Consider the following 27,338-nt stretch of genomic DNA (forward strand, 5'->3'; position numbering starts at 1 on the left):
TAGAAATAGGATCATTTCACACTGTTACTGTAAGTCAGACAGGGAGTTACAGCTTTGTGGTGAGATGGTACATATAAGCTCCATGTTCATTCCTGTTATTTGATATCAAGATCACCTCCTGAAAGATTACAACATGTGCATTTGTCAGATTCACTCACAGCCTCTTACAGCCAACTCTTGCTTAGGTAACTCTGCGTTATCTGTTCATGTGTTGCTATTCCCACGATCGCAGCATGAGCTATGTGCAAACCTCACATGTGGACTCCTCCCACGTCGCAAGCTTACATTCGCTTTACACAAAACTACTCTAAATGTGATAATGTGAATTTCTACATTGACTTGCTCTACTGTATGTGTCCAGAGAGGTCATGAGGCGATCAGGGTCAGCTACAGAGCAGAATTCCTGGAGTTGAATCACGGTCCAGGATACATTACACTGGAGGTTTGCTCTTTTGGAGACTTTCAGAAGACTCTTTTGCAGTACACCATCATTTATTAGCCAGTTGTTGTTTGATATTGTGCCTTCATCGGGGTGATATCTGAGGTTGTTCACAGTTTCCTTAACATACAGTCCAGAGATGCTAAGCATACACCAAAAATCATCTTTTTAAAAAAAATTACAATATACAGCATTTGTTCTTAGCTGATAAAGAACTGCGCAACAGAAATATATAGTACCATACATTTAATACATACAATATCACAACGCTCTTTTAATCAGTCAGTACAAAGTGTGATTCTGTCTAATTGTACAATGTCAGCCTTACTGTATAGTTGAATGTCTGGATACTTCTCCCCAACCAGTAACGCTTTATCAAAACCATCATAAATAAATGGTAAATCTATAGTTAATTAAATTTTAGTTAGTTGTTAATTACACTTCACAAAGAATAAATGCTATAAACAATTTATTAAGCAACATCAAGGTTAATAAAGATCAGCTGCAACTTTATAGGGGCCATCCAAATAATATTTATAGTATTCAGTATGCTATTTATTTACCATTTACAAAATAATGTAAACATCAAGTACAAGTATGTGTAACCTTCTCTGGGTTAAAGATCCCAATTTTAAAATCAAGAAAACCTAAAGCACACACTTCTCCAGATCAACCTGTACTCTGACAGAGATACCATGTAAATTTCTGTATAATTCATTTTTTCAATAAAATCTGCTGCGACTGAATAGATCTTTTTTTATTTTTACACCATACATTATTTCCAGTAATCACAGATTTGATGTACATGTATTTAACTTAAGGCTTTCCTTTTCAGGCCACTTTTTACTTCTACTACACTACATCTCAGAGGAGCCATTGTACTTTTGACTCCACTACATTTAGTTATGTTAACACCTACTTTACAGATACAAAACATAGCAAATGCTTATTAACATATATATATATATAACTATGTTATATGTTATGTTATATGTTATATATATACACACACACAGATATATATATATATATATATATATATATATATATGTGTGTGTGTGTGTGTGTGTGTGTGTGTGTGTGTGTGTGTTTATGTCCAAATTCTGGCAAGACATGCCTCAGAACATTTATTCATGCACAGTATAAAGAACAACCTGGAGACAGGATCACCTCAAATGCTCCCCTGTTGCTTATGTGTATCCTTTACTGCAGCTTTACTGGATGAATTGCTGCAGTACATATCCAGTAAAATATTACTCGAGTAGCCATACTAGATCATCCCAACCAACCAAACCTTGTCCTTTCATGTTTGAAAGCTTGGAATGACCCTAACATGTTTGAAATGTTTCAAAATACAGTTTTAACTTTCAACAGGTAGTATATTTTCAGCCCTGCATGTTATATGTCTGTTTGTTGTCTTTTGGTATGTGTTGTGATGTAATTTGTCCCAGTTTGTACTTTCATATGAGACCTTTTTGTTTTATTTTGCTGCCCTTCTTGACCAGGAATCCACCTTCCTAGTTAAATATTGGATACAGGATAAATGTTAATGAAAGATATATCCCTTCTTTTACAGGATAAAAAATGAATAGGGCTGGATAAGAATAAAATGGAAAGAATGCCCTTACATGAAAAGTGATTACTGCTGTTGGCTGAGCAACAAAATCATCCTTGATTTAATTCAGAAGTCCATATATAATCTTGCTGCTCTGCGACAGTAAGTTTCTCTACAGGCATTAATTAATTAGAATGTATTGTCAGTCAACCTGCAAAACCTTTTTAGATAAAAACAAAAATAGTGGCCAACTGAAGGTTGAATAATAAAGAACTGGAATAGAGCCACAGAGGCTGGTGGATGCCAGAGAAAACACAGAACATTAGGGATAAGATAAAGAGTCTGAAGCGTTATTTAATCAGCCTTGTATTTTCCCATTACTCTGCTGACCTCCATTTTCCCCATTAACCAATCAGCGTAAATCTCACAATACATGGCTGCAAGAGAGTACTACACCATGTTGTAACTGTGTTTGCTCAGGCTAATTGCTTTAATATTAAAGGGAAAAAATTAACATGGTGCTTAATGATTCGTACTATTTGGCTGTCCGTCTGATTTTGAATTGAAGAAAAGGCAGCACTTAAGACTTTTAGAAGATTTTACATGCTGTTGTTGAAAGTATGCAAATTCAAGCAGCAGCAGTCAAAAAATAAATTGCAAATAAAATCACAGGAAGAAAAAGCATTGCAAGTTTTGCAGCACCACACTGCTTTAATATATTTATATATTTAATTTAGTTGTTTTTTTATGTTACTTCCTGTTTCCACTGCACCAGTATTTGATTGATTGCACAGTTTAAGAAGGTATTTCTGTCTCTATTTGTTTTGGTAAAAGATGTTGTTGCTTCTGTCTGCCTCTAGGTTGCAGTGTTGAATTATGATTTCAAGTTCACGTCTGAACTCAGTTTCTTCTTTTAGACACTATTGCACTGCAGATTATTCGAGTGTTCATCTACCTGGAAAATACTCATTCTGCAATCCAGATCCAATCACTGATAGGCTGCGCAATCAACACTCAAAACAAGTAAATTACAGTTTTGTCTCAATAGACAGCTTCAAAGCCACAAAACACCTTCAAAGTGACGATTGTGGCAGATAATCATTAAAGGTGACACTCTGGGTGACAAGAGAACGCATTGAACTGCCTCCATGATGGATTTTTAGTAACGTCTTTAATGTTTTTGATTTGGCCCAGAAGTTAATTTGAGTGGACTGCATCTTTAATTGACTTGAATGGCGCTTTGTCACTTAAAAAGATCATAGGGAGTTGGGTTCCCCAGACACAGATTTAGTCTAATCCTTGACTCAAAAGCATCCTCAGTCGCTGTCTGTCAATGAGAGGGAACTCAGTGTGGTTCAACGGGAAAACTGTACACGTGAGAGACTATAGAGCAAGAAGCAAAAAAAATCACTGCTCAAAGCCACTCGTGAGCAATATTGTCTCTTTTGTGTTCAGGAAACCACAAGCTTTGATTTATATTGATCCTGGTCACTTGATTGATTAGCTAGTTAGACTGTTAATTTGTTGCTTTTGGCTCTCCGGTTATATAGATCCAATGTGGATAATGAAGATTATTGTGATTGGGTGATTATGTTAAGTAGTGAGCATTTTAATTAGACATTGATGTGGACTTAAGCATTAACCCTTAAGTTTTGTTTTAGGTTAATGAACATTGTTTTCGCTTGATACTTTACAACTCGCCCTACATTTTTAGGAGAACTGCTTTTAAACTATATAGACAGTAATTTTATTATTCCTGTTTGTTTGGGTTCACAGCTGTAAAATGATGATGATGTATTTCCATCTGCTACGTATCTGTGACTGATGTTGACTGTACCTTTCACGCAGCAAAATTCTAAACAAAGAAAGTCTTGTATGCAAACTGTAAATGTCATTGTCTCTTAAAGATTTCTGGGAAAACAAAATGAATATAAACTGGTTTATATAATATATATAATTGTAAAATCAAATATTTCCTGGTAACACTAAATGGCAATTTTATAATTAATTAATCCTTTGTTAATACCTATTTCACAGCTAACAAACAACAAGATGTTTTAGTTAGTAGGAAGTACTAAGTTTGTAGGTAGTATTAAGTTGCAACTGATGTGTAAAATACTGTATACTACTGCTTACTACAATCGTTAATAAATACGATGTAGTTAATCAGTAAAAATTATTTGTATGGCCATAATTATGTTGCAACAGATGTTTATAAACACTTTACAATGGCTTAATAATTGGTTTATTAAGCATTTCATTGTTTGGTAACAGTAAATTAACTATTCAATTTTTTTTTTAACTTTAAGATGAATATTTTATACAATGATATTTATCTTACAGTATATATGTATGTTTGTATTGCGCTGAACGTCCCAAAAATATTGTCCAAAATGAATTTCCCATGTGGACAATAAAGACATGTTTTCTTCCTCAAATATGAACATACTATTTCTTCATGGTGGTTATTAGAAAGTGTCATCCAGTTTGATAGACTTCATTGACTCATATTTCAAGTAATAAACTGTACTTTTTATTCACATGAAAAAAAGAGGAATATTTATTTGTTAAACATACAGGATAGAATATTTCCTTATACGACTAAACAATACTGGCATTTTTTTTTTTTTTTTACTATTATCAAATATGCAAGCTAAGTTTGTTACATCATGTTCTACATGTTGAGTTTTAAAAATGTCAACATAAAAGTTAAAAAAAATGTCATTACCGGTTTAAAGATACAGGTTTCTGTTATTATTTTGCAAAATATAGCAACAGTGCCTGTGGGCAACCAAACAAGGAGGAAGTAAAGTCAATGCCAATGAAACACAATGGCTGATAATTAAGTGTCTCTTTTTTGGACTTTTCACAGCAAAATGTGTAAGGTGGCAAACCAGGCACAGTTTTAAGATCCCATATGACTAAATGAAATGAATTACTGTATCTTGGCCTTCATGTTATCGTTCCGGTCGCAGCAGGTTGGAGGGGCTCGGTGGAAACACTGAAGGAGTTCTTGTACAGTCTGACTGCAGTGCTGCTGAGGAGGCAAAAAGGTGAGACTGCATCTTTCCACACACTTACCTCTCTGTCTGCTCCAAGGACAGATGGCCAGACACACATCTCAGCCCAGACAGAGGAGGGAAAGAGAGGAATTCAATCACACACCATAGAGCACCCCCACCAACACCCTCACCCCACCCCCATTTCCAAATATCCCCCCACACACACTCCTCCCCCACTCTCCCTTTATCATTTTCTTCATTCTCTTTTTTTCATCTTTTTAAGTCGCTTCATTTCAGATGCATTCATACATTTCCAATATCTTTATGTATGAGTCTGTCTCCCACCCTCCCTCCTCCTCCTCCTCCTCCTCCTCCTCGCCTCCCCTTGTCCACCCCTGCCTCCACCTCCTGTTTTCTCTCTCCCTCTTTCTTTTCCTTCTTCCCATCCTCACCTCTTCCCACACTTCCCTCCTTCTTTCTTCTTTCCTCCTTCCCTATCTTCCTCCCTTCTTCCCTCCCTCTATCCCATTACTGTAATCCATCACTCTTCCATCAGCCACCATGCAAACAGGCCTCCTGGTTACCATAGCAACCACCTCCGGCCCGGCAGTGCGCAGCCCCTCTCTGATTGGCTGGCAGGGCCGAGGCAGTCTCAGTCTGTCTGGGAGATGTGGTAATTGGCTGGGAAGTCATACACACATACATGTACACACACACACACACACACACACACGCACACACACACACACACTACATACACATAGTACAGTATTCCAGCAATGGCATACAGTATTCACATCCTCACACATGTACACAAACACACACATATACACACACTTGTGCTTACTCTGGGCCTAAATAAATATACATACACATATTCCATTGGGTATTGAATGGAACACACACACACACACACACACACACACACACATACACACGCGCACACACACACAAACACACACACACATTGCATAAACATCCTCAGAGATATGAAAGGGAGACTGGGGTCAGAGTAATGAAGCTCATAAGAAGATGGGGGCTCTAGGCTGTGTGTGCATACTGTACAATATGTGTGTGAAAGTGCATGTTTGTGTGCACGCATGTCTGAGTGTGTGTGTGTGTGTGTGTGTGTGTGTGTGTGTGTGTGTGTGTGTGTGGCACCCAGGCGTTTGTGTGTGGGTTTCTGTATGCACAGGATGGCGGGGGTTGGGGGTGCTGTGCAGGATTTTGGATAAGGTTGGAGCTCTGCCAAAGGATGGATGGAGGAGTTTTTTTTTCAGAGCATATTGTTAAAAATACCTATATTCCCCCAAGGAACCAAGCGTGCACTGGTTTTCGGTTTTCTTGCTCCTGGAAGGAAGCAGGTAAGGGGAAAAAATGGAATTGTTGATCAGCTTGACTTCACCCTGCTGCTGTTGCTCAGCCAGGTCTGGCCAACACAGCAGCTATGATGAATGTCTCATCTCCAGGAATACATCACAAATAGCAAAACTGTACCTGCCCTGAATAGCAAAGTGTCTTCTCTTCTGCAGTGTTGTTCGGAAACAATCGCAGACAATGGGGCTCTTTTGTCCTCCAGTCCTAGTTTTACAGGCCAGCTACAGCAAAACAATGCTGTCCCTTAATCTCTTGTCAATTCATAGCCAATTTGTTCCCTTTTCAAACACTTGAAAAGGTCAGAATATTTTTGGAGTGCTCTGCAAAAAAGGAAAAAAATAAATAATAAAAAAAAATGGTTTGAGTGAATGTGTTTTAGACCACAAAGTGTATTTTAAATTGGAAATGATAATGAGTTATTGAGGTTTTAAAAGCTGACTTTGAACATGCTGCTTTGATAGATTGCTATCGGCCCAATGAAAGGGAGGAAAAAATGGTTGCTGTTGGCCTTAGCTCCGAGCCTACAAGTAAAAGTGTTTGTGAGGGAAGAACTGTGTGGGCTGGAAAGTCCTTCCCACCTGAGAAAAAAAAATGGTTAAACTGACTAGTAAGCTGCCCTAGTTGGCAACAATACAGACGAGCAGACGAGCAGACAGACTGACTGACTACTGTCCAAAAACACACAAATATTCAGTGATTTATACCGCAGGAAGTAGAGCAAATAAATGCGAACGCACAACCAAACACTCGCACACACACACACAAAATGTCAACACAAAGGTAGAGGTCGTTTTTCAATCTCATCTTTTTAATGGAAAAAAATGAGTCGAGGGAAGAGAGAAAAAACTGGGCAAATTGAGAAAGTCGGATGAATTCACAGAGAATGACTGACAGCAGTGATGACAGCGATGCGGTCACAGTCCACATTTCAAAGCATTCCCAGGTACCAGACAGAGAAAGAGAGAGAGACAGAGAGACAGAGAGAAAGAGAGAGCGAGGGGAGGAAGGAAGAAAGGGGGAGGGAGCTGGGAGGGGGGTTAAAAAAATGTCCAAGAAGATTTCATCTTCCTCTCAAGGTAAAAAATACAAATTAAAAACTCATCTTTATCCAGTGTTGTTTACAACAGACAATCACGTTGAAAAAATGTCAAGATTCAAAATAAAAAGTGCACCCGCACTCACACACATACGTACTTACAATTAGTTTCTTATTTTTGGGAAATGAAAAAAAGTGCAAGCAAGATCACAGAACTACAATTTACAAGAGAGGCCTCGAGTGGCCCAAAGTCTCAACCCTCTGACCGAGCCACCCCAACAGCCCAAAATGGTTGGAGATGGGGGGTATTGGCATCAGCTTGTTTGACCCCGCCCACCCCAGTCATCACCACCACCTTGGTTTGTCCATTTGTACAAAGGGAAGGCTCAAGTTTCATTAAATAATCACACGGATACCCCTCCAAAAACCCCAACATGGCTTCCCCACAATCCCCAGATAGTACAATCAGAATTGGTTTGACTCCACCATGCTTCTCCTATCAAGTGCCAGGAAAGCTTCAAATACAAAGGCTTTTCAGTCACCATCGTCCATCCACCACACAAACACTTCCATCAGATTCAGTCTAATGCTCATCATTAAACGATTTGCACTCAAACACGCTCCAAATCTAGATGTTAGCTCTCATTGGTTAATGGAAATAAAAACATTTTGATTGGATACTACTGCTTTTGTTGACAAAGATAACACTTAACACACTGTAGGATGAAACAGCATTCATCTTTATCCAAGTGCCCCATGTGAAATGTGTACACTCAAGTACACTTTTATCATAATCTGTACTCAACATTACAATCCTCTTGCAGTGCTGTGCCATGCAAGTGGTTCCTCTGAGGTTGGGTTTGCTGTTTTCTGACCTTCCAGTTATCATAAGTGGTAACACACACACACACACACACACACACACACACACACACACACGCAGAGGCATAAACACACTTGGAGAGCAAATGCAGCCACGCTGTGCAAAATGTGAAAAGACACCAATTACAAGGAAACCAACAGGAAATGAGCATAAGTTAAAGGTTATTTCTCATCATTGTTCTAAAAAAGCAACACTGACGATATCAAAATATGAAATCAGAAACATTTCAGGTGTCATTCATGCATCAGTGGAGTTACATTGAATCGGGGGGCAGCACAGTATTTGCACCTAATGTCTTTCTGTATCAGATGGCGAACACAATTACAGTGCAGGTACATTCTCACAAGCCATCTGATCCTGCAAGTTTCCCTTTAGAGACATGATGCAGCATTAAAAATGAGATGGTCCTTCAAACCGAATCCAACTGAATTTGACCTGTTTCATACTTTGAAATGTATACAAGAATATGAAATACTTTTTGAAATGGCAATTTGATGCCGTCAATTCAATCCCTTATTTACAGCTATTGTCTCCAAGCTTAAAGCTCAGAGGTCGCTGGATGGATGATGTCTCATTACACATTACTATAACATCCTCCAACATTGGCTGTCTTGTAATGTGCCCGCTAAAGTTGCACAGAGAAGTCCAGTTTAACTGGATGAGAATAGCAACAGGGCCTTTGGGTTCAAATGAAAAAGAGATTTTTCTCAGTGCAAGCTCAGAAGACTGCATGCTGGCTGGCTGGTTTGATTAATCCCATTATGACAAACTCGGCCTTACAGTAACATTTCAGCCTGGACTTCAAGTGCTGATTTATTAGACTGTCTTTTAACATGCAGAGCAAGACTGGCAGGTAGCAGAACAACATCTTCTCTTACCAATGTTTCACTCTCACAGAACAGCTGGCCTCGTGTTTTGCAGGACACAAAGGTGATAAAAACAGCTTGTTTCGCTTGGTGAGAAACAGCTGGCAAGATTGCAAGCTAATTCAGCATGCCACTTGACTTTAGCTTTAACACCAATGACTCAAGGCTTCACTTTTACTTTTGCCCTTTGGTACCCTAGTCGGGAGTTCAAGTGTGCACATGTTAGCCAGTGTCAAACAGAAGCAGTGTGCCAAGCCATATTTTGGTTAACTGAAGAAGGGCTCCAGGAAAAGTAGTTGTTTCCTTGGCAATGAGGGATAGCAATAAATACAAAAAGTATGAATGCTCAGATCTCAATATAAAGTGAAGAAGGGATTAAGCTACAGGAGTGGTTTAGTGTCTGCTAAAAGCCACTGTTCAAGGCAGAAAGTCTCAAGTGTTTGATCCTAAAAGGACATATTTGGGTTGAGTATTGCTTTAAGCTAGTGACAAAGAGCTTAGCGTCTCTGCAAACATAAAATCAATGACCCTCGACACACTCAGTGAGTTGCAGTGATATTTATCCAAGAGTTGTTCTCCTACATGTTTTGTAGCAAAATCAGAGTTGTTAGGGAAGAAAAAACAACTACTCATGTAAGATCAGAACTCAATGATTAGTAAATGGACTCCATGAATTCACATTTAAGGAAATGCACTCATTCGTATTGAAGCTACAGCCAGAGGATGTTAGCTTCACTCAGAATTAAAGGGTAACTCCACCAATTTTACACATTAGAGTATGTGTACAGGTCTTGTGGAGTACAAAAGCATACGTGAAAAGTAAAAGTGGTAAAAAGCCTTTTGTGGCTCCAGAGGAAGCTGCATATAATCTGATAAATTGCCTGCAGTGATGTCACTCAGTGGCTAAATTGCATTGTGGGTAATGCCAGGTTTAGAAAACCTGTCCACTGGTCTGGATTATGTTCAGTTTAAAAACAAATGATCAAAATCGATACAGGGGATACAAAGATATCGCCTTTTTATTCCACACGTTTTTCTCCCTTTTTAAAACCTGGTGCCCACATTACCCACAATGCAACTGAGCCACTGCGAGACATCACCAGAGGCAATTTGGAGCCACAAAAGGCTTTATACTACCCTTTTTACATATGCTGCATTACTCCCCAAGACCTATAAACACAAGTTAATGTATAAAATTGGTGGAAGTGCCCTTTAAAAATTAACGTAAGGGAAACAGCTAACCTGGCTCTATCCAAGGGCAACAAAATCTACCTAGCAGCGACTCTGAAGCTCAGTTATTCACACATTTTATCAAAATTGACAAAATACAAAGAGTCAAAATACAAGTTATGGTATTATGGTGGATTATGGGTCTATTTTTTGGCTGGGTGCAGTGAGTCTTTTCCTAGGATGGCGATGGAAAGTCACGTGTGTTCATCTAATCATATCGAACAAATGTCAAACCCAAGAAGATTAAGGTTAGGGTAAGGAGCTGGGGTTGGCTTTCAATGGGCTCCATATGATTAGATATTTCTTCAGCCATCCAAGGAAAATAAAATATCGCTTGTCTACTCCTGTAGAATCTTAACTTTTTAACACTGAATTTTGTATCCATTTCCCACAATGTCAAACTATGTCTCGCACGCTGATTTAGAACTCCATTGCCAAGACTTGACACTTGTGACTTGCAAAACACTGACTTTGTCCCACCTCTGTCAAAATGCTGATCTTTCTAACATTCACATTACCTCCATGCTACTCAAATACTCTCACAGACACCAACAGGCGTGGAGCTGGCTACAGTTACTGTAGTGCTCAGATAAACTCACACAAACAGACACACAGGCACACACAGAGTTTAAAACACACCCAGTTTGGCCAAAATAGTTCATATCACAAACACATTATTGCGAATTAAGTGTGCTTTCTTTTCAAATTCAATCAAAAGTCTTTAAAAACAATGGAAATAACAACATGCAAATGAATAAAAACACAAATAAAAAAGGAACCATAAAAAAGAAGTTTTTAGAAGATCTGCATTGTCCACACATCAATCCTACATTCTTGACACACAGATAATACACACCCAGCACCAGGAGTGTTTCAGTCTCGCATTGGCTTCACAGTCATTGTTTGATAGAAGGGAAGGGCAGGTAAAGGTCAGGTAAAGGATTTGTGAGAGATGCTAAGCCTAAATTGTCATTTTTAAATACACTGTTTGATCAGAGACAGCTGATTAGAGAAAAATCCATCCCTCTCTCATCCGAGGATCACGTCCGAACACTAAAACCCTCCGTGTCCATCCCAAAATGCATCATTAATTTGCGGAAACCCCATGCAAGGAGAGAGGACACAGTGAGGTCAAAGATGGTCCGAGTTCCTGACCAGATGCTCTTTGTTCGCCGGTAAGGGGACTTTTCAACAGTGTGTAGATAGAGACTCAGTCTGAATTCTGTACAATTCATTCCCCTTTGAAACTGCACGGACAAATAATGGAGCAGAGTTCAACATCTCAGCTCTGCCGTACACGGTAAAGGACAGAGGGAGTAAATGACATTTTGGTTAGGTGTATATTTCACAGTTGGCTAACACTGAAACACACTGCTCCGTGGTTATCAGGGTCTTCCATGCCCTGTCCTCGGCCTTACACCTATCCATCTTATTAATTCTCACTCTCACTACTTGACTGAGTTGCAGCTGAAGATCATTAGGGCTCTTCCGAGGGCCCTTAAGAGGGTTCCTGTGGAGTAGTATGCCTCTGAAGTGCCCTTGGCAGGCTGGAGTGTGTGTCTCGCTAGCAAACTTATTGCCAGCTGATGAATTCCTCTGTTGAGACGGAGCAGGAAGGAGGTGGGGTGGGTGTCAGGTCAAGTACATCAGGGAATGCGTGTGACACAAAAAGACAGAGGTTGGCTCGCCGCTGGACAGATGTCATGAATGGGTGCAGCGCTGCGGGTACTGTGTGCTCAGTCGTGTCAAAGGTCACTGGGACGGATTGTAGAGGAAGTGGTGGCGACTGGATCAGAGGAGGAGGGGGGCAGCTGAGGCACAGAGAGGGGTGACGGAGAGGTGGTTTGGGAGAGGATGAAGGGCCGAGAGGATGAGGCACAGCCTTGCAGATTAAGTGAGGGTGATGTAGGCTGAGGCCTTCTCCTTCAGTTGTCTCAGACACAGATGACAGCTCCAGCTCCCTGTACAACACACACACACACACACACGCACACACACACACACACACACACACACACACACACACACACACAGAGAGAGAGAGAGCACATCACAGATCAGAAGTTCAATCACCGCTATTGTAAAGCCTTGTGGATTAATCCATCATTTTAGACAGAGCGTTAAGTAATACTGTAAATTAAAGCTCCATGTTAAAACACCACATGCTGTGCCTGTGGCGTGCAGATGTAGGGGATTTGACAACTAGTTTGGTTTGGATTTGAGCGTGGGATTTGTGACATTAATTAAACATCAACTTGCGATGCATGTTAAAATGCACCCTTTATACTTCAAAGTCTATGCAGGCCCGGCTGGATGATGCCTAAAGGTGTCCTGTGAGCATTTAACACAGCACAGTATGTATAAAAATATATGTTTACCCTCTGTGTGAGAGCTCAGTCAGGTCTAGTCTTGAGAGTAAATCTAAAATAACTGACTGCTGCTGAATTTTAAAAAGTGTTGCATGTGTGGGCAGAGCATGACACTGTTAGTGAGTGTTGAACACAAGTGGTGCCGCTACTGTATGTTCAGACAAGTGACACTTTTGCCATGGAAACAGATTATCTCTTCTACTACTCATTACCATGACAACTCCATCAAACATCCTGAGGCAGCCATCTTATGTGTAGTAGGCAAATGACTGTTTAATTTGAATAGATGGACCTGCTCAGTTTCTGTAAAAGTTTCATTTCAGCCTAGTTCGTTTAGATTAAACATGAGAAGAGATGCAGATTCATAAGCGGTCCTGGTAAGAGTCAGCGCAGGGATAGTCTGATTGTTTTGACTGCAGGTTTAAATCTTCTCACTGTGATTGTCTCCCCACCTACGGTACAGACAGTTACATAATTCTGTCCAAACAACAAAAATGTTCTCAGATGACTTTGCTTTGGGCTGTGCATTCTGACCACATACTGCGAATTCAGATGTCCTTGATATGAACACTTTTGAATGTATGTCTCTTGATTGCAATGCTTCCTCTCATTGTTATAACATACCCTCCGGTGGTTCAGACATGGGAGGGCTCAGACAGTACATGTGGTAGCCTCTGTCACAATCATCACAGAACAACAGCTGGTCCTGGAACAGAGGAGAATATTCACATAGACAGATGTTATTACGTGGGGACAGATTTGAAAATCAAAGCTGAGGACACAAGGGCATTAATTGCATGTGCATGGCACTTGACGATATAAATATGTATAAGTATAAAGCAACTGGTTGAGGTGTGATAAACATGTTCCTTGGCTATTTTTAAATAAAAAATCCAGTTATCTATTTGAAACATGCAGGCTTTTATTTTGGTGGGCAGTGCAGAATTAGAATCAACAACTTCCTGTCATAGGAAGACTTTTATATTCTCTAAAATTAATAAACAACAATAACCTGCACTGTGCCTTTATTATCTGCACTACAGCTCATGTGATTGCAAATACCTGCTAACTGCTCATGAATAAAAACAAAAACAAATTTATTCCGGGTTGACATTTATGAATCCTTAAAATTTTTCATGGATTTAAATGTTTCATCCCAAAAAGACTAACTTGTCTACAGTGGTTATAAATCATCCATCAGCCGGAGGGATCAAACTTTCATGAAAGCGACCCAGTGAATCTAAACTAGCTCATGGATACCGATCAAAAAGTGGATTCCTTTAAGGATATGTAACTTACTCTAAACTTACTTACCTAAATTCAAGTAATAAGTTATAAGGTTTTCCAATATTGTGTACATCAGTATGTAAGTACAGTATGTGTGTGTATGTGTGTGTGTGTGTGCAGCCACATGTGTTAATATGTTGTATAAAGTGAGATCCTACGTCGTTCTCAGAGGTGCCACACAGACTGCAGGACTTGCACTCGATGCACTGCCAGCGATAAGTCCTCACCGCAGCCGTCATGTTCACTGTGAACTGCAGACAGGACGGGTGGCCTGGGTGCACACACACACATACACACACACAGACACACACACACGCACACACACACACACACACACGTAAGCACACACAAGCACACGCCCACACAGCGTTTTTCACCGACGCTTCCTGTATTTTGAGGACAGTCATCCATCATCTACTTTCCTATCTATCCATCAGTCTGTTTGCTTCACGTGGGTGATTAATTTCTATTTGAAGGGGAATTCAACAGTGGTCTGTAATGTGAACATAACGTTACTTCAGATTGCTGTAATTTTGGACATATTATGACAAACTCACTGTTTCAGAGCTTGTGCACTCCCGGACTGCTCCGGTAACTTCAGAAGCTCAAGAATTTGTGAATTTTACTGCGGACTGCATTATCAAAAAGGGGCCACTAACTGCACAAGCTCAACAACAGGTTGACCCGACTTCAAACTTGGAAGCCATACGTTAAGTTTGTAGGTCAGCTTGTTGAATCAGGCGTTAGCATGTTGCTCAGCTCATATTGCTACACCCAGTCTGGGGCGATGTTGTCATATTAAAAGACAATCAAGCTCATTTTGCTCTTGGTTCCTCGCTGGAATGTGCATGTTTGTTGCTGCTGCTGTGTGTAAATTTACTTGATAGACGATATAGGTATGTGTGGAAAAGAAACTGCCGGATTTCATTTGCTTGGCAACAGTGTCTAACTTTGATTAGCACCCGGCAGCTAGCTTGCTAACACCATGCACAGACCGTTACAAAGCTGTAACTTTAGTGGCCTGCTGGGCAGAGAGCCAGTGATCATAAATCTTCTTTTACATGTGCAGTGGTGAAGCTTTTGGTTTAGAAGTGGTTCTTGTGGTTATATTCACAGCACAAGTGTCGCTCACTGGAAGCTAAAAACACCAGCAGCATTAACTGCAGACACGATGAGCATTGCTGGCTCAGGCCTTTGTGAGCTGACCAATCAGAGCAGACTGGGTTTTTTGGAAGGGGGGCCTTAAAGAGACAGGAGCTAAAACAGAGCGTTCCAGACAGAGGGTGGATACAGTGATGCAGCACTGGACAGAATGAAAATCTGATGGGTTTTTTGAACATTAGAGCATGTAAACATATTCTAGTAGTAACCCAAAATAAAATAATGAACCTGAAAATGAGCATAATATGTCCCGTTTAAGTGTCTAGAACAACATTTATACAAAAATAAAGTAACATCAATCTAGTTTCAGTTAGCTCAGAAAACAATCTACCATAGGTTTATTTGATTCAATATTGAGAACTACAAAGATGTTCAATAAATGTGCTAACAAATTCCCAAGCAACAACAATTTTGCAGGTGTAACAGGAAAATAAGCTGTCCTTTTCCACTGCAGTCCACATTTAAAATATCCTCAATCTCTCTTCTTACCCTATTATTATAGGGTTTTTTTCTCAGTACTTGCTGTTACATGATCATGACAATAGAAATAATGTTATGTCATCCTCATTTCCTGACCTTCATTTGTCTTCTTTGTGGGTGGTTATAAAGAGGAGGACCATACCAATGTTTTGCATGCTGCAGCCCATTCACTACAAATCACGTCCATCTTTTTAGTTCCGTTTTTTTTTATTTTTCAGATGAAAAGGAACATGAGGGGGAAATATATATAGTACAGTACATGCAATCAAGTGATAAATACACAAATTCTGCACCTTATACACTGCAATCTCTGCATGTATACAGTACATATAACCAGAATATACAAACACATCCTGTACCAAATCAAAGGGACTTAGAATGGGAAAAATTAATACAACCATATTTTAAAACAATCATACTTGAACTCTACTCCAATAAAATTGACTGTTGGCCATTCACAACCAAAATACATACTGAAGGAGACCATTCTCTCACAAACTCATCTAAGGTCCTTATAACACATGAGACACGCTCTCAAAAGAAGAAATAGACAACGGTTTCCATTATCACAATTGTAAAGTAGGTTGTTGTACAACAAGCCAGGATTGAAAGGCGTGCAGCAGACAGGATTAGAAACAATTTTGTGTTTTTTGGCCAGACAAAAAGGTCACATCAAGATTACATTTTATTGAATCCATTCATATTTTAATGCATCTGTAATGCACTATTGCCTTTGTTTGACATCATTGAAATCAATGGACATGACCACATAAAAAAATAAGTGCCAGACTGAGTGTGAAAGTTTATCTAAACCTTGGAAACAGGACATAACCAAGTGCTTTTTTCACTTCTGGAATACTGAAGTGATTGAGTCATCATATTTATTGCATGTTCTTGGAGATTTATGCAGTTTGCATTGCACTTTGAAGTCTTAAATAGTACTTAATGTGATTTATGACACCTATTTAATATTCTTGGTATTATACAAAAGTTTACAGAATCCAAAATCCTGTTCCCAACTATGCTCAAAGATTTATCATTCATGATAAAATGATTATAATGTATATAGAATAGCACTTTTTTACTGGGAGTTTGTTGATGCTTTCAAAATAAGGTTTCACAGTGGATTTATATTCCTGCCACTCTTACACCTCTCAAGCAGCAACAGAAGTGTGTTTGAGGAGTGAGACATCGTTCTTGCCAGAAGATTTTAGCACATTTTTCAAAGCATGTCACAATGTTTAAGAAGTTTTAATGTGTTTGCTAACTTTCAGGCAGCCAAGAGTTTCTACTCCTTTCCGTACAGAAGAAAAATCAACTTGTAGAGAGTTACTTATACATCACGACACATCACAGAGAAGTTCATGTACATTTTTATCTTGTTTGTGCTACTGCTGAATAGTAATGCAGCGTAGACTTCTCCATTTAACCTGCACTGACAACTGAAGAAAAACACAACTTATGAAAATAAAAGCCTACATGAATTTTATTTTTATGTAAGGTGGCCTTTAACGACAATTACTTGTCCACAGATAGTGTGAGGTGATGCTACCTCGTCAGCTAACATTAGTGATTAAGAATCATTTATGTGACCTCTGTATTTTTGTATGTATATGATTTGGAAATATTTGGAGAATCTCCAATAACGTTTATGCTTTCACTCAACGTGTTTTGTCCTTCAGGGCCACAACAGTTTTAAAGAGATGCTATGTTGGGTTAGTTTCAAGCTTCTGCAAATTGGTTTTCGAACTGTAGTGAAAAATGTAAACCTCTGGCTGCCTGGAAGGTAAGAAAAATACCCTTAAAAATGTAAAACATGACAGCAAAAGGCTATGAATAAGATCAAGTATGTTGTACATGATTTGTAGTAGGCTAAACAAAAAACACTGGTATGGTCCATCCATTTCAAGCGTAACAGCAATCAAAATGTGCATTTATTCATATAGTAAATACCAAATCTGTACTCAGCAAATGACACATTTGAATGTGCATCAACAGAGGACCGCCTTCCTCGTGCCAATCATCCCCTTCAGCGGAGCCCTACCTGAGCGTCCACAGTCCGCACAGGAGATAAGGTCTTCAGGACAGCCTGTCTTCTTTGAGCCTCCGAGGCAGAAGTCGCAGTAGCCGTTGGCGATCACTGAGCCGTCTGGTGCTTTCTTGGCTAAAGGGAGAAAAAGAAAATAAATGCAGTTAAGGACATGTGGGACTTCAGTTTGCTCCTGCCTGGACAAGAGGGATGTGAGCTCTTAAGTCAGTGTTATGAATTGTTGCCCCAGAGTGAAGGAGCTGTATCAATCTCTAGATAGTGGCGAGGGAAAGACTGTAAAAGCCAAATCAGGAGAGCGGCCATCACCAGTGTGTGATGAGACAGAGAATACACCGTCGACAGAGTGTTGTACTGACAGACAGTGATTAGAGGTAAAACGTTGAGGTGTAGAACAAAGAAGAAGAAAGGAGATCTGTGAGTAAGTCCCTGTTGCCAGACTGTGCAGCATCCCACAAGGCTCTCTCTCTCTCTCTGTCTCTCTCCCTCTCCATCTGTTTGCTTTGGTAAAAACAAGCAGCGGTGCAGGCCTGCGCTGGAGCCTGGGACTCGCCAAACCCCTGCTCGCCCAGGAAGTGGGAGCAGGGGGGGAGGGGGAGGCACACAGAGGGACGCCCACCAGGAGCGCCTGGGGTCCGGTAAATATTATCAGGAGTGGAGGAGGTGGAAGAAGAAGAGGAGGAAGTGAAGAAAGACGGGAGAAGTATGAGTGAGTGAGTGAGTGTGTGTGCGTGGGGAGGTTGCCGGGACAGACCTGCCATCATGCTGAGCGTGGAGAGGCGAGCGCTCCATGTGAAGCCGTTTCATAATGATTATTAACAAGAGAGAAATTCCCCCAGCCTGCCTGAGTGCTAGTCCTATGTGTGTGGGGGTGTGTGTGTGTGTGTGTGTGTGTGTGTGTGCATTTTTCTGTCTGTCTGACTGTTGGTCTGCCTGCCTGTCTGCCTCCTGCCTGACTTACTGCTGTTGATTGCATAATCACTTTAATGGAAGCAATCACATAACCACTGCAGACTATTTTGTATGTGCGCTTTCTTCTCTAAGATGTAATGCACTGGACGGGTCCTTCACTATGACTCACCAGGCAGGACAGAGCAACAGTGAATACAATAGAGTGGATTACACAGGTGCACGCTCGCACCCATACATATATAGGCATGCACAGAAAGTCTGCAGAGAGACATAAGATAAGCACACACAGGCACGCAGACAGACACTGCTGTAGGTGATACTGTGCGTGTGTTCACATGAGAGACAGAGAGAGGTCATTAATCCATCCATTTCAGGGTGGAGTCATGTTTGGCCGGAAGGGGAGGGAGGGGGGGAGTAGAGGGTGAATTTGATGGAAAAGAGGGTGAGAAGGGAAGGAGGAGTGAGAGAGATTGGGTTTCTACTCCACAGGGTCTGGCTTTAATCCTCCGAGAAATAAAATAATAAAAAAAACTCTCTGATCAGGATGAGAGACCGACAGACAGACAGGCAGACAAAAAGACAGAGAGACAGACAGACAGACATACAGACAGACAGACAGACAGAGAACAGGGGAGGGAGGGAAATGATAAGCTGTGCTACTGCAGAATTCAACAGGAATATGCTGGGCAGAAAACCATAAGCAAGAGGCTGTCAACTATTATGTGAGAGGAAGCACAGGACTTTACTGCCGGGCTGTGTGCTTCTACATGTGGTGCAATGATAATAACAAGGTGGAGACTCTACTGTAGCAGATGTAGTTGGTGATCAACCATCAATATAAATAATATTTAATATATACTTGTATATATAGATGTACACAGGGATTTCCAGTGCTAAAGATTTACTGTAAGATATAAAAAAAAAGGTGGATATGCTGAACTGAGTAGGTTCTACAGAGGGTCTAGTACCTGAAATTCACAAGGTAGTATTTCAACACAGATGGCTCCATCGTCATAATTCTCAATAATCTCTTTTGCCAGTGATAATATTATGAGAACTTGCTGGTGTCAGCTTTTTCAAAGAGATGAGAGTTTTATTAGAGAAAAAAATTACCTGCACATCATCAGGTATATGTGCTGGCGAGGGCTAGGCAGACACAGTATATCCTGGCCTATTTTTTTCCCCCCTTTATTAAAAATGATCAAAAAGTCATTGCAGTGTCTTTAATATCTTGTAGCTGAAATGATGTGATTGAATTCTGTATAAGCACATAAACGTAAGAAGTAGTAGTAGTTGTAAGTAGGCCATGCATGTAAATTGGTCAAAATGAACAAAATACATCATTATTACCAATAAATTCAGCTCCATTTTAATGGTTCTACATTTGACTTTTATCCAAAATATATCACTACAAACCAAAACATCTCAAAATGTAGAGACTTTAATGTTTCACAATAACGCCAGAGGTCTGTGATGTTTTACTTTGGCACAGTGGTGCTTTGAGTTAAATACGAGAATCAGCATGCTAACACGCTCACAATGACAATGCCACCATCTCAGGTTATCGTGTTCATGAGTGTGTCAGAAATCATTTTATTTGAGTGTTGAATTCTGAGCTGAAATGTGCTCTGTATAGAGCCCTCAAACATTTAGTGAAAAATAGGTGGCTTTCATGTTTTAGACCATGGAATCGTAAACTTTTTCCCTCGGAAGGCTGTAAATGAAATATATTGATGGGCCACAGGCAAAAATCTAACTCCTACTGTTTTGTATTGTATTATATTATATTGTTCCCTTAATTGAGTGCCACTCTGCCCTCCATGCTCAGATTATGAGAAATAATTACAAGTTTGGACAGCTCTACTATAGCCACTACTCTTTCCTTCTATTGTGCAAATACTCTCACAATAATGCAATGTATAACATTTTATAGACGTTGAAATTCCAGTCATGTTGCTCTGCAGCTGTCAGTGATGACACAAAATGGGTACTGGACAAATAACAGATCCCCTCAAGACATAAGAGTAGTCTGCTTGGATCAATAATGTGTTTCTGATATGACTTTTCCGCCAAAAATAAATGAATAATTAATTTCCACATTAAAATCCTTAAAAAGATATATATTTCTTCCTGCCTCATTAAAAAGTCCAGAATATATGAATATACAAATGTTGTTCATTTTAGAAGTTTTACTTCTGGACACAAGATGTCTCCTACTCACGCGTATGTGCACTGAAGGCTTTACGTTTCTTCATCACAGTGGTATAAATTACAAATTGGACCAGGATCCATTCAAATTATTTGTGATGTCACAAATCATGCTCAGAGGCCCACCTCTTAAGATCAGATTTTCAATGAGCACAGAGAAAATTTACAGCTTCAGCAATAAATGTGGAAACAGCCCTCTGGTGTCAAACTCTGCACACAGCGTCCTACATAGTGAAGCTCAAATATTCAGGCACGAGAGGAGAACAATATATATTTTTGACTGGAGGGGGACTTAACCAAAGCTTTTTCCTTAAAATCACTCCATCCGATGGCTGAGACATTTTACTAACTAGCAAAAATGTCGACATCATGGTTATGCTGGAAGAAAAGTCAGTGCATCGCAAAGTCAAAGTCAAAGACGAAGAGACACGACAAAGCTTCCATTTGGGAATCATGAAACATCTGTACAATATTTCCTGGCAAACCATCCAGCAGTTGTTGAGATATTTCAGCCTGACAGACAATGCCATCCCTAGAGCCTCTCCATAGCATGGCTAAAGAGCATAGCGTTAAACCTTATGTGCAAACATATGAGGGAGTCCCGCTCCATATGAATGGATGACAGTAAATAAAGAGCAGAACGACACAGTATGAGGATACAGTAAACAGTATAAGTGTATTTACTTTTTTTTTTTAAGAACAACACAGCCAGATGTTTACTGAGTGTAGCAGAAGGACGTTGAAAGCTGTAGAGACATATGTATCGTACAGGCCTGGAGCCAATGCAAACACGTTTTTCTCTTCTTGTTCTGGTCAAATAAATTGCTTTTATCTTCGCTGCTTTTATTTGGTTCGCTCGCCGCTGCTGATTGGGCCTCACAATCCCCGGTGGGATAAACTAGACAGGCACACATGTGGATAGCCACGCACACATTCAGGCTACATTTTTATCTGTGTATGTGTGCTCCTCTTACGTGCGTGCGTGTGCATTTCTGTTTGCCTTTGTATTCGTGCCTGTGTGCACGTGTGTGCATGCTCGGAGGCCCCAGAGAGTGAATCAGCAGGTCCTGACGCATGTGAGTGAGCCGGGGCTGCCCGCTGGCCTGCCTGCATGGAGGAAAAAACTCCATCAATGATTAAACGCCTGCGGCCATGTTTCAGAAGCCGCCTGCAACCACAGACACGCCATCGCCGGCAAAGGGAGGGACGGAGGGAGGGATGGGGACAGTGATAGAGAACGACAATAAAGAGGTGGGAGCTAATGAGCAGGAATAAAAGAGATATAAGCCAGGTTGGAAAAAGTGAGAGACTGAAGAAAGAAAGATGGTGAGGTGTCTCTTTTTTCTTTCTCTTCCTCCGAACCTGCTCATTACTTTTGCCTCCCCTCCTGTGCCTCCTTTCACTCTCGTCCCCAAATTCTTACCTGCTTCAGCCACCCTCCTCCTCTTCTTCTCTTTTCTTACCTCCATATCTCCCTCCTTTACCTGACCCTCCTCTCCTCTCCCTCTCCTCCTTCCCTCCGTCCCCCCCCCACCCCCACCCCCCTCCCTCTCTCCTCTTCCAATTACCAGGAGGAGTATGAGCAGAACCGCACACTTCACAGCTTTCAAGTGTTGGAGAGAGATCCTCCTGGGAATTATCCAGCAAGAGATGAATCCTCAAATGCTCCTCACCCCCACACCCCCCACCTCCCGACACCTACCTTCCCCATCCTTCCTCCCTCCCTGCTTATAATTTCTTTCTCCCCCGTCTCATTTTCTCTCCTTTCCTCCTCCGTGCTGCTCCTTCGCTACCTTGCGTTGTTATTTCGCTCTCTGAACCGCCTCTTGCCCTGCTCCTTTTCCCAATTGAAGTTTTGAAGTCTCTTCTCACTTTTTTTTTGCAAAATAATTGGATATTTTCACATTTCTGACTTTATTTGATATTTTTTTTATTTATTTGAATGCATTATTTATTCATTCAGGGATTATATAAAGTGCATCTTAAAAGAAAACATGACTAAAATGCAGAGTTTTGCTGGTCAAAATGAGATTCAGATTACTATATCCTCATGAAATAATGAACTTGAATAATGTCTTTGCACTGTTGCATTTTTTTATGCTTTGTAATCATTCCACAGACACTTTGCAATGTGTACCACACACACAAAAATAATCATGAGTAGGTTAAATCTGTTTTCATCTTTCAGGCAATCCATTTTTCACATATTTCAATAGGTTTGCAATGTTTCATCTAGCTTTAATAAGTAGGAGAATGTTCTCAACCCACAAAGGAACACTTGATCTATTGTTTTTTGGGATATATGTGGTTTTCACTGGGCAGAGATGGTCACTTTGTTTGATCTGAAGAATTACATTGAGCGCAAAGTTGTGGTGGGGTTTTTAAAAGATGAAAAACACTGCATCTGGAAGGGAGTGAAATTATCCCTACCCTTTGACAGAATAATTTAATTTGAAGACTGGGTTTATTGTAACATGATTTGACTAATGGCGACCTGGTAAGAAGAACATTTCTTACAGTCTGCACAGAAAAAAAGAGCAAAACAAAGTGCTATATTTTGACAGAGTGCGAAGAAATGAAGAAGTCGTGACCTGATGTCTGAATCCCATCCAAGCAATGTCCTTTTATTTTCTGTCTTCACTACAGCCCCTTCTATACCTCCTCCTGTACCTCCTCCTTCTCTCTCCCTCAGTCTCCCCTCCCAGACTTTGGCTTGGAATCAATACCACAGCCCGACCCTGGCTGGTCGATAATCTCATCCTCTGGCCGGCCGCAGTGGAAGCCTCATCAACTTAGTGCTTCCATCTGAAGGGAATTACCTCTGCCTCCACACACACACGCGAACAAATCGGCCTACCTGTTGACTCTTCCCACTTTGTCTTCCATCAGACTTTTTTTACATTTTCTCAGTTTTTCCCCACACTTTTTTCTCCTTGCTCCTTGATTTGATAGCAAATTAAACATTTGCATGACATTTGCTTGAACTGATTGATATAATACGCTCCTTCAAATTTACAGATACTGATATTGTATATACAAAGAAGCTGAAGTTGCTGTGGCTCCAAAACTTGATTAATAAAGGCTGGCACCAGTGATACTATGCAATTCAAGCACAATTTGTTTCATACTAGGGTTTCGGACATAGTAAGTACGTAATTTCTAGCGTACTAAACAGCAGGTTGGTAAAGAATTACAGACGCAGTGGGTAGCTGAGTTTTGTCTAATGCTAGTGAAAATACTTAGATAATGTCAATGGAGACAGTGAAAAAAGCCCGTCAACAGATGGAGATGTCATGTATCACTTAAGGTTTGGCCGTTCCTGAAGGGATTTAACTCTTCATTAACGAGGGCAGTCGTTGCTGCAGGCATGCTAACCTCAGCTGTGGCCGCTGCACACGTATTTTCCATTACAAATGTTGTCGTTTTTGTATTGTATTGTGTTGCCCTGACTCACTATGACTTGTTTCAACGATGGCGTCTCGCTCTTTCTCTTCCTTTCTTTACTCTAAAGATGCGCTGTGAGGTACCGAAATTTTGGCACCATTCGATTTATTGTGAATTGGTTCTTGGTATTACCAATGCAATTCATTCAGTACCCTTAAAGGTACAGAGTTCAGCAACCATCCTGAGAGATCGTACATCAGAGCGTAGACGAGACAACTCTAAGGTTGTCTAACTTCGACCGAGGTGATACCCAAAAAAGTACCAGGTACTATCCAAAACTTTTGACAACAGAAAACTAAAAATGAGTGAGTCAAGTCAAGCTGAGCTGAGCTGAGCAACAATATGAAGTTGAAACATGGCAAAACACTTCAATAAAGCAGGTTTAGACAGGGGGTGGGGGGGTGGAGGTACAAAGGTGGAGGAAGAAGAGAATAAGGAGGAGGCAGGGAAAGATTTCAGGAACGAATGTGGTAAAAAAGAGAGAGAGAAGAGCAGAAGGAGGAGAGGGATGAGGAAGCACAAAGGCGGGAGAAAAGGAAGGGAGGCGAAAAAAAGTGGCTCCCGTTGTATCGGAGCAGCGGTGTGTGAAAACACACACTCTGCACTCCTGTCGCCTCGCTGCTTAATGAGGAGAGCCTCTCAGGAGTAAGCGCACGCACACACAAACACAATGAGAGCACACACACACAGACACACAGATGAAAACACCCACAACCACACATACAGTAGAGTGCTCGTACACACGCACACACGCACACACACACTCAAAGATTTACAACCGAGCCTTTGCATAATAACTTTTGCTGTCCAGTTTCAGTCCCATCCCCCACTTGCTCTTTTTAATGTGATGAATGTGTCCCTGTAACCCTCGTCCAGCCACATACACACACGCGCGCAAACAAACGCAACATGCGCACACATGATTACAGTCACAAAAAAATTAACATATTTTAACAAGAATCCAGAGGATAAACAAACAGATGTATAAAAAGCACATACATGTACATTCACACACACACAGACGCTCAAAGAGACATCTTCAGGTTTTTTATGCAGACAAGGAAGCAGAGATGCAGTCAGATGGAAAGCGACAGTCACAGATGAAAAGTCACTGGCTTCCTTTCTGTCTCTGTCTCTCTCCCTCTCTCCACCTTCCTCCTCTCACTCTTTCTCCCATCCTCTTCCTCTTTGCACTTTCATGCGTTCTCATTATTGCTGCTGCTCTCTCTGCCGCTGATTCGATCTCTTCTCCGCGCTTCATTGTGCTTCATTTTTTCGCTTCCCTTTCCTTATTTGGTCCCTCGATCTATTTTTTTTCCCTCTTCCCTCTGCTTTACTCTCAAAGAGGAAATTGGAACTCTTTCCTGCAATCCATCTGTTGTCACACTAATGCCTGCACCAGTGCCATGCTCTGTTCTTCCCCTGTTTTTCCCCCATTTCTGCTCCTTTCCCATCCCTGCACCCCCCCAACCTACCCCACCCCACACCCTTACACACACACACACAAGTGCTAGTTTCACTCATGTCCAGTCAGCAGGTTGCGTAACTCCCAGTGCATTGTGGGTCTGGATGCATGCATTTGTGTGTGTGTGTGTGTGTGTGTGTGTGTGTGTGTGTGTGTGTGTGTGTGTGTGTGTGTGCAATGTGAGCTTGTGTGCAGGGATGACATTGCAAAGTTAAGAGGACAGAGGCAGTTTTGGTGCATAATAAAACTTGATCTATGGATGCTTTGTAATCACACTGACCCGCAGAAACAGAGACCCACACACACACACACACACACACACACACACACACACACACAGTCCATCAGGCTCTGCAGTCTGCAGATATGTGCACATTTGGCAAATAGACACACATGCCAATAAATCACACATGCGCACAAAGACACACTGTAACTGCCCCATAAATCATGCATGTGAAGAAATCCCACATAGACACACACACACACACACACACACACACACACATACACAGCCTCTGTACTTATACTTTGTGCACATGTACTCACATTTGCACGTACTTAAAAAGAGCCACTTAGCCAGCTACGGGCTTGTGTCCCTGTCAATGAAGAGTTAAAATGCAAATTATTAATCCTATTTTGTTCCAGAGAGAGAGACGGCTGGGAATGTGACTGTGAAATCCTGTTTGAATTGCACCCAACCTCACATGGTCCACTCTCATGTGTGTCGGCCGCGTACCATCATGTGGAAATGTCAAAAATGACCAGTCGGACCAGAGCGACGACATAAAACAGAGAATTTTAGAAGAAAAGACTTGAAATCTGCCTCCTATCTTTTGTGGGGAGTTTGAGTTTCTGTATGTGGTGCAGCTTTCTTTGTGTGTTCAGTGGTGTTCGCTATCGTGCAAACTACCAATTAGCATTTTAGTCGAAGCAAACCAGAATTGTAAAAGAGGAAGAGACGATTTATCACTAGAACGGCAGTGTAATCTGACCGAGTTTAGACCAGAATGTGGAAAAGTTTAAATGCATTAAATCACTATTGCATTATGTCTATTCACATATGGGCATTGATATTATGGTAGAAATAATTCATGAATACGGCATATATGAATCTGTTGCATTGCTGATTCTTATTTCCTCCTCTCCTCGCTGTGTTTTCCAGTTACATTCAGCCACAGACAACAAGCAGACACATAGAGATGCATCGTGGGTGAGGGTGGATTTGGGATGGTGGTGGTGGTGGTGGTGGTGGCGGGGAGGAGGGTTGTGGTGGTGTGGAGGCTTATCCAAACATAGCCAAGACAACTGAGGAACCACAAAACAACCAGCCAGCAAGCCACAGCGCAGCATGTTAAGACAGAATACCAAATGAAGCAGACTCCAATATTACCCTGCCTTCACCACTCCAACTGTCTGGGGGAATCTATATGATGAATCATGAAGAGATTTTTTTTTTTTTGTATAACTCTCTGCTTCTCGCTCTGCTTCTGTCTTTGTCTTTACTCTCCCTCCTCTCGTTCTTTATGTTAGTCTTAATGAACTCCTCTGTGCCCCCTCCGCTCCTGCTCTCCACTTCT

General features: G+C 40.9%; 1 protein-coding gene across 1 annotated transcript in view; it reads right to left on the reverse strand.

The window, feature by feature from the left end:
- Window positions 1-7,160: 7,160 nt before the first annotated feature.
- dpf1 (double PHD fingers 1) overlaps window positions 7,161-27,338 on the reverse strand; it is a gene marked incomplete at its 5' end in the record, with an annotated part of 44,606 nt that continues 24,428 nt past the window's right edge. The window contains 4 exon segments of the mRNA XM_084351879.1: window positions 7,161-12,349; window positions 13,382-13,463; window positions 14,203-14,315; window positions 17,730-17,849. Coding sequence (XP_084208005.1) covers window positions 12,279-12,349; window positions 13,382-13,463; window positions 14,203-14,315; window positions 17,730-17,849 — 386 coding nt within the window. The 3' untranslated portion in view covers window positions 7,161-12,278.

The sequence above is a fragment of the Pagrus pagrus genome, assembly GCF_965226575.1.
Source record: "Pagrus pagrus genome assembly, chromosome: 4".
Lineage (NCBI taxonomy): Eukaryota > Metazoa > Chordata > Actinopteri > Spariformes > Sparidae > Pagrus > Pagrus pagrus.